We start from the raw sequence: 8,168 nt of genomic DNA, 5'->3' as shown, positions 1-8,168 counted from the left end.
CAGGCATGAGCCACCACGCCCAGTCCCCCCATTTTGTTTTGTTTTGTTTTGTTTTTTTAGAGACAGAGTCTGGCTCTGTAACCCAGGCTGGAGTGCAGTGGCATGATCTCAGCTCACTGCAACCTCTGCCTCCCAGGTTTAAGAGATTCTCCTGCCTCAGCCTCCTGAGTACCTGGGATTACAGGAGTGCACTACCACACCCAGCTAATTTTTGTATTTTTTTTAGCGGAGATGGGGTTTCATTATATGTTGGCCAGGGTGGTCTTGAACTCCTGACTTTAGGTGATCCTCCCGCCTCGGCCTCCCAAATTGCTGGGATTACAGGCGTGAGCCACTGTGCCCGGCCCATTTCATTAGCCTCTAACTGGAATTCATCAGGTCCTCTCACTGTGAATGCAGACATTAGCTAGCCCTGGAACTTTGTCCCCTGTGGAAATCAAAGACAATTTCATATCACATCCTGATCATAGGAGACACCCTAAAATATCACAGATGCTCACCCTGACTTAGACCTTGAAGTAACTAGTAGAGTCCATGTGAATCAATGTGATTTAATATATTTATGAAAAGGTGTGGCCAGTTGCATGCTCACACCTGTAATCCCAGCACTTTGGGAGGCCGAGGCTGGAGGATTGCTTGAGTCCAGGACTTGGAGGCGAGCCTGGGCAACATGGCAAAACCTCATCTCTACCAAAAATACAAAAAATTAGCCAGACATGGTGGCACACAACTCTAGTGCCAGCTAACAGGGACGCTGAAATAGAAGGATCACCCGAGCCCTGGAAGTCAAGGCTGCAGTGAGTCATGATCACACCACTGCACTCCAGCCTGGGCACCTTGACAGAGTGAGACCCGGTCTCAAAAAACATACATACAAAAAAGTCAGATATTAAATTTTTTTTTTTTTTATTTTGGAGACAGAGTCTCACTCTATCCCCCAGGTTGGAGTGCAGTGGGACAATCTTGTCTCACTGCAGCCTCCGCCTCTTGGGTTCAAGCAATTCTCCTCCCTCAGCCTCCCAAGTAGCTGGGATTACAGGCATGCACCACCACACCTGGCTAATTTTTGTTTGTTTTTTTGTTTTTTTAATTTGAGACGTGATCTCGCTCTGTTGCCCAGGCTGGATGGAGTGCAGTGGTGCGATCTCGGCTCACTGCAACCTCTGCCTCCCAGGCTCAAGCAATTCTCCTGCCTTAGCCTCCTGAGTAGCTGGGATTACAGGCACGTGCCATCACGAGTGGCTAATTTTTGTATTTTTAGTAGAGATGGGGTTTCACCATGTTGGCCAGACTGGTCTCGAACTCCTGACCTCAGGTGATCCGCCCGCCTCAGCCTCCCAAAGCACTGGGATTACAGTTGTGAGCCACCGCGCCTGATCTAATTTTTGCTTTTTTTTTTTTTTGAGACGGAGTTTTGCTCTGTCGCCCAGGCTGGAGTGCAGTGGCGCGATCTCGGCTCACTGCAAGCTCCACCTCCTGGGTTCACGCCATTCTCCTGCCTCAGCCTCCCTAGTAGCTGGGACTACAGGTGCCCGCCACCACGCCTGGCTAACTTTTTTGGTACTTTTAGTAGAGACGGGGTTTCACTGTGTTAGCCAGGATGGTCTTGATCTCCTGACCTCGTGATTCACCTGCCTCAGCCTCCCAAAGTGCTGGGTTTACAGGCGTGAGCCACCGTGCCTGGCCAATTTTTGCATTTTTAGTAGAGATGGGGTTTCGCCATGTTGGCCAGACTGGTCTCGAACTCCTGACCTCAGGTGATCCACCCGCCTTGACCTCCCAAAGTTTTGGGATTACAGGCGTGAGCCACCGTGCCCGGCATATTTTTTAATTTTAGACACTAGGTCTTGCTCTGTCACCCAGGATGGAGTGCAGTAGTGCAGTCATTGTAGCCTCAACCTCCCAGGCTCAAGTGATCCTTCCATCTCAGCTGAATAGCTGGGACTACAGGCTCATGACAACACCATGCCCAGCTAACTTTTTAATTTTTTCATAGAGATGGGGTCTCACGCTGTTGCCCAAGCTGCTCTCAAACTCCTGGTCTCAGGTGATCCTCCTGCCTCAGCCTCCCAAAGTGCTGAGATTACAAGCAAGAGTCACTGTCTGCTACATAGTTTTTTGTTTTTTTTTCTTTCTTTCTTTCTTTTTTTTTTTTTTTTTTTTTTTGAGATGGAGTCTCGCTCTGTCACCCAGGCTGGAGTGCAATGGCGCAGTCTCAGCTCACTGCAACCTCCTGGCTTCAAGCGATTCTCCTGCCTCAGCCTCCCAAGTAGCTGGGATTACAGGTGCCCACCACCACGCCTGGCTAATTTTTGTATTTTTTAGTACAGACAGGGTTTCACCATGTTGGCCAGGCTGGTCTCAAACTCCTAACCTCAGATCATCCTTCCACCTCTGCCTCTCAAAGTGCTGGGATCACAGGCGTGAGCCACCGTGCCCATCCGTTACATGTTTTCTTAATGCGTTTGTGGCTCTCTCCTGAGAAGGGCCACACAGAGAGCCCTGCCCCCCACCCTTAGAGGCCCCTCAGGTCAAGGTTTAGGCAGATTAGTGAAGTCCTAAGCTGGTTTCCTAAAGATTTCTATTTCTGGGAGAGGAGCCAGTCAGCAGACCAGGGACCACACGCCACGCTGTCCCCAGCACCCAGCCCAGGTTACCATGGCCTCCCTGTTCTCTGGCCGCATCCTGATCTGCAACAATAGCGACCAGGATGAGCTGGACACGGAGGCCGAGGTCAGTCGCAGGCTGGAGAACCGGCTGGTGCTGCTGTTCTTTGGCGCCGGGGCTTGTCCTCAGTGCCAGGCCTTTGTGCCCATCCTCAAGGACTTCTTTGTGCGGCTCACAGATGAGTTCTATGTACTGCGGGCGGCGCAGCTGGCCCTGGTGTACGTGTCCCAGGACTCCACGGAGGAGCAGCAGGACCTGTTCCTCAAGGACATGCCAAAGAAGTGGCTTTTCCTGCCCTTTGAGGATGATCTGAGGAGGTGAGGAGGGGCAGGGAGGGCTTCCTGGAGGAGGGGGCATGTTTGCTGAAAGTGAAGCATCCATTCTAACTAGAGTGAATGAGCAGCCCCTGTGTGCCAGTCCATATACTGGGATCTGTGCCAGTCCATATACTAGGGGGTACAGAGAGGGGTGCCCACCTCCACATGCCGGCTTCCATGCCACCCCAGGGAGCTTAGAGCTGAGTGAGAGGAACAGATGCAAAAGACAGACTCAACTATGTAATAGCAAGGCCGGGCGTGGTGGCTTAACCCTGTAATCCCAGGACTTTGGCAGGCTGAGGTGGGCAGATCACCTGAGGTCGGGAGTTCGAGACCAGCCTGGTCAACATGGTGAAACCCTGTCTCTACTAAAAATACAAAAATTAGCCAGGCATGGTGGTGGGCGCCTGTAATCCCAGCTGCTTGGGAGGCTGAGGCAGGAGAATCGTTTGAAACTGGGAGGCAGATGCTGCAGTGAGGTGAGATCGTGCCACTGCCCTCCAGCCTGGGTGACAGAGGGAGACTGTCTAAAAAATCAAAAAACAAATATATAATAGCGAACTGCAGTAGTGCTCAGAGGACAAAGCTAGGCCACAAAGTGGAAATACAATGAGAGAAACCTTGGTGAGGTTCTGGGGTCAGAGGATGCTTCCCCGAAAAAGTGGCTTTAAAGAGAGACCCATAACTGGGCGCGGTGGCTCATGCCTGTAGTCCCAGCCACTTGAGAGGCTATGGTAAGAGGATAACTGGAGCCTAGAGTTTGAGGCTGAAGTGAGCTTGATTACGCCACTGCACTCCAGCCAGGGCAATACAGGTAGACCCTGTTTCTTAAAAAAGTAAGGCCAGGCACGGTGGCTCACACGTGTAAATCTAGCACTTTGGGAGGCCAAGGTGAGCAGATCACCTGAGGTCAGGAGTTAGAAGCTAGCCTGACCAATATGGCAAAACCCCGTCTCTACTAAAAATACAAAAATTAGCCAGGCCTGGTGGCACACACCTGTGGTCCCAGCTACTCGGGAAGCTGAGGCAGGAGAATTACTTCAATCCAGGAGGCGGAAGTTGCAGTGATCTGTGATGGTGCCACTGCACTCCAGCCTGGGCAACAGAGTGAGACTCTATCTCAAAAATAAAAATAAAAAATGAAAAATGTAATAAATAAATAAAGTACGGAGCGCCTCTGCCCGGCCGCCCCGTCTGGGAAGTGAGGAGCGCCTCTGCCCGGCCGCCCCGTCTGGGAAGTGAGGAGCGCCTCTGCCCGGCTGCCCCGTCTGGGAAGTGAGGAGCGCCTCTGCCCGGCCGCCCCGTCTGGGAGGTGAGGAGCGCCTCTGCTCGGCCACCCATCGTCTGGGATGTGAGGAGCACCTCTGCCCGGCCGCCCCGTCTGGGAAGTGAGGGGCGCCTCTGCCCGGCCGCCCCGTCTGGGAAGTGAGGGGCGCCTCTGCCCGGCCGCCCCGTCTGGGAATTAAGGGGCGCCTCTGCCCGGCCGCCCCGTCTGGGAAGTGAGGGGCGCCTCTGCCCGGCCTCCCCGTCTGGGAAGTGAGGGGCGCCTCTGCCGGGCTGCCCCGTCTGGGAGGTGAAGAGCGCCTCTGCCCGGCCGCCCTGTCTGGGAGGTGTACCCAACAGCTCCGAAGAGACAGCGACCATCGGGAGTGGGCCATGAGGATGATGGCGGTTTTGTTGAAAAGAAGGGGGGGAAGTGTGGGGAAAGGAAGGAGAGATCAGATTGTTGCTGTGTCTGTGTAGAAAGAGGTGGGCATAGGAGACTCCATTTTGTTCTGACTAGGAGAAATTCTTCTGCCTTGGGATGCTGTTGATCTATGGCCTTTCCGCCAGCCCCGTGCTCTCTGAAACATGTGCTGTGTCAACTCAGGGTTAAATGGATTAAGGGCGGTGCAAGATGTGCTTTGTTAAACAGATGCTTGAAGGCAGCATGCTCTTTTAGAGTCATCACCACTCCCTAATCTCAAGTACCCAGGGACACAAACACTGCAGAAGGCCGCAGGGACCTCTGCCCAGGAAAACCAGGGACCTTTGTTCATGTGTTTATCTGCTGACCTTCCCTCCACTATTATCCTATGACCCTGCCATATCCCCCTCTCCGAGAAACACCCAAGAATCATCAATAAATACTTCATAAAAAATAAATAAAATTTCAAAAAAAAATAAATAAATAAAAATAAATAAATAAATAAAATACAGGGAGACTCCAAGGGAAGAAAGATAGGAGGATGGAGAGTGAGGAAATGGAAGGGGTTCCAGGCAGATGGCACAGCAGAAAGGCTTGGAGGCTGTCAGAGAAAGAATGACCAGTTCAGGGAGACTGTAAGTAATTCTGGAGAGGATCAAATTTACAATGTTATTGTTGCTGCCCACGCATTTGTCATCATCTTCTTTAGGTGTGACAGGTCTGTGGTGCAGAGCCACCTTAACAAGTATAGACATGATCCTCAGGGTAGCAGGGAGCCATGGTGGATATTAGAACTGAGGGAGAGGTAGTCGGATTCAAGCTTTATAAGGAGATGTCCAGCCAGGCATGGTGGCTGACACCTGCAATCCCAGCACTTTTGGAGGCTGAGGCAGGAGGATTGCTTGAGGCTGGGAGTTGAAGACCAGCTTGGGCAACATAGCAAGACACCACCACCCCCATCTTTAAAATTATAAAAAAGAAAAATTATGAAAGGTGCCTGGGCGCAGTGGCTCATGCCTGTAATCCCAGTGCTTTGGGAGGCAGAGATGGAAGGATCACTTGAGGCCAGGAGTTCAAAACCAGCCTGGGCAACATAGCAAGACCATATCTTTACAAAAACCTAAAAAAAAAAAATTAGGTGTGGTGGTACGTGCCTGTAGTCCCAGCTACTTAGGAGGCTGACGCTATCGGATCACTGGAGCCCAGGAGTTTGAAGTTACCGCGATCTATGATCCCGCCACTGCACTCTAGCCTGGGTGACAGATGGCTAGACTCTTTTTTTTTTCTCTAAAAAAAAAAAAAAAGAAAAAAAGAAAGAAAAAAATTGAGATAAACAATGAGTAATCTTTCTTTTAGTATAAGTATGTCCCGTGCATTTGGCTATACTTATACTAAAAGATTATTCATTGTTTATCTGAAATTCAAATTTAACTAGTGTGTGTATTTATATATAGAATAGAGAGAGATGGGGTCTCATTATGTTGCCGAAGCTGGTCTCAAACCCTTGGGCTCAAGCAATCCTCCCACCTCAGCCTCCCAAAGTGCTGGGATTACAGGGGTGAGCCACTGTACCCAGCCTCAAATTTTTATTTTTTTTTAAGAGAGGGAGTGTCATATATATATGTTGTTTGTTGTTGTTGTTGTTGAGATGGAGTCTCTGTCGCCCAGGCTGGAGTGCAGTGGCGTGATCTCGGCTTACTGCAAGCTCCACATTCCGGGTTCACGCCATTTTCCTGCCTCAGCCTCTCCCAGTAGCTGGGACTACAGGTGCCTGCCACCACACCCGGCTAATTTTTTTGTATTTTTTAGTAGAGATGGGGTTTCACCGTGTTAGCCAGGATGGTCTCGATCTCCTGTGAGTGTCTTATATTTTTAATTGCTAAACCTGGCAGTCTACTAATGGGATTTTGTAAGTATCATGGGTTCTCTTTGTGGCAGCCTGAAAAAGGGCCACGGAAGAATGCAGCAGGCTGAAATTAAGAACTGTTAACCATGTTGGCCAGGCTGGTCTCGAACTCCTGGCCTCCGGTGATCCGCCTATCTCAGCCTCCCAAAGTGCTGAGATTACAGGCATGAGCCACTGCGCCCGCCAAGCAGGAGAAATTTTAAAAACCATACAAGATGTTGGATGCTGAAAGGCACTTCGGAGAAAAACATTGCCTTGGGATGTTATTTATTCTATTTTTGAGACAGGATCTGGCTGTGTCACCCAGGCTGGAGTGTAGTGGTGCAAGCATAACTCACTGCAGCCTCGAAATCCTGGGCTCAAGGGATACTTCTCAAGGGTAGTCCCAGGTACCTCGGCCTCCTGAGTACCTGGGACTACAGGAGCGCACCACCACACCCTGCTTGCTTTATTTATTTATTTATTTATTTATTTATTTATTTATTTATTTATTGGTAGAGACAGGGTCTTACTACGTTGTCCTTGTGTCTTGCGATGTGAGGTCACCATACTACAGGGTCTTAGCCTGCAAATGTCTGAGGAGAGCGCTCCAGACGCAGGGCACAGGCAGCACAAATGCCCCAAGGTTGGAGCATGCCTGGGGTGCTGGAGACATAGCGCGGGGACCAAAGTGTCTGGCCCTGTCCCGGTCCTCGTGTGCACCTACCCAGTGCCCACAAGAGACAGTGCACACAGAAGGCGCTGCCTAAGTACTGGGAGGAGGGATGTGGGGCTCTCTGGTTCAGCATCAGGGATGTGGATCCGTCCAGACTGACCTGCCCACTCCGCAGGGACCTCGGGCGCCAGTTCTCAGTGGAGCGCCTGCCGGCGGTCGTGGTGCTCAAGCCGGACGGGGACGTGCTCACTCGCGACGGCGCCGACGAGATCCAGCGCCTGGGCACCGCCTGCTTCGCCAACTGGCAAGAGGCGGCCGAGGTGCTGGACCGCAACTTCCAGCTGCCAGAGGACCTGGAGGACCAGGAGCCACGGAGCCTCACCGAGTGCCTGCGCCGCCACAAGTACCGCGTGGAAAAGGCGGCGCGAGGCGGGCGCGACCCCGGGGGAGGGGGTGGGGAGGAGGGCGGGGCCGGGGGGCTGTTCTGACTCCCTAGGGTGGAGGAGAGGAGTGGGGTTTGTTGATGAACCTCCACCCCCACCCCACCCCCACACGCCTGTAATCCCAGCACTTGGGGAGGCCAAGGCGGGAGGATCGCTTGAGCCCAGGAGTTCGAGATCAGCCTGGGCAACAGAGTGAGACCCTGACTCTACGAAAATTAAAAATTAGCCCTGTGTGGTGGCGCGCACCTGTGGCTTAGCTACCCTGGAGGCTTAGGTGGGAGGATGGATTGAGTCCGGGAGGTCAAGGCTGCAGTGAACCGTGATCGCACCACTTGCACACTGCACTCCAACCTGAGCGGCAGAGGGAGACCCTGTCCCCAAAAACACAAAAGGAAACTCTCCTCCCCCGCCCCGCCCCCGTAAGAGAGCGGGATGGGGGTGAGGGTGGGGGTGGGTGGGGCCAGGGCGGAGGGCAGGGCCGAGGGCGGATGTT

At 52.3% G+C, this 8,168-nt stretch overlaps 1 protein-coding gene across 1 annotated transcript; it reads left to right on the top strand.

The window, feature by feature from the left end:
• Positions 1 to 2,658: 2,658 nt before the first annotated feature.
• NXNL1 (nucleoredoxin like 1) lies at positions 2,659 to 7,907 on the top strand. The gene is made up of 2 exons (XM_054465977.2): positions 2,659 to 2,984; positions 7,408 to 7,907. Exons 1-2 carry the CDS (start codon positions 2,659 to 2,661, stop codon positions 7,718 to 7,720), a joined length of 639 nt encoding a protein of 212 aa, XP_054321952.2. The 3' UTR covers positions 7,721 to 7,907.
• The last annotated feature ends 261 nt before the right edge of the window (positions 7,908 to 8,168 follow it).

The sequence above is a fragment of the Pongo pygmaeus genome, chromosome 20 (assembly GCF_028885625.2).
Source record: "Pongo pygmaeus isolate AG05252 chromosome 20, NHGRI_mPonPyg2-v2.0_pri, whole genome shotgun sequence".
NCBI classification, from domain to species: domain Eukaryota; kingdom Metazoa; phylum Chordata; class Mammalia; order Primates; family Hominidae; genus Pongo; species Pongo pygmaeus.
The sequence above is the reverse complement of the archived record's forward strand: the minus strand, read 5'-3'. Positions and strand labels throughout refer to the sequence as shown.

Bases quoted from the DNA above. Each gene is read 5' to 3' on its own strand.
- NXNL1 (XM_054465977.2), top strand. From the start codon at position 2,659: ATGGCCTCCCTGTTCTCTGGCCGCATCCTGATCTGCAACAATAGCGAC. The intron at 2,985-7,407 runs GTGAGGAGGGGC...CCCACTCCGCAG, and splicing joins TTTGAGGATGATCTGAGGAG to GGACCTCGGGCGCCAGTTCT.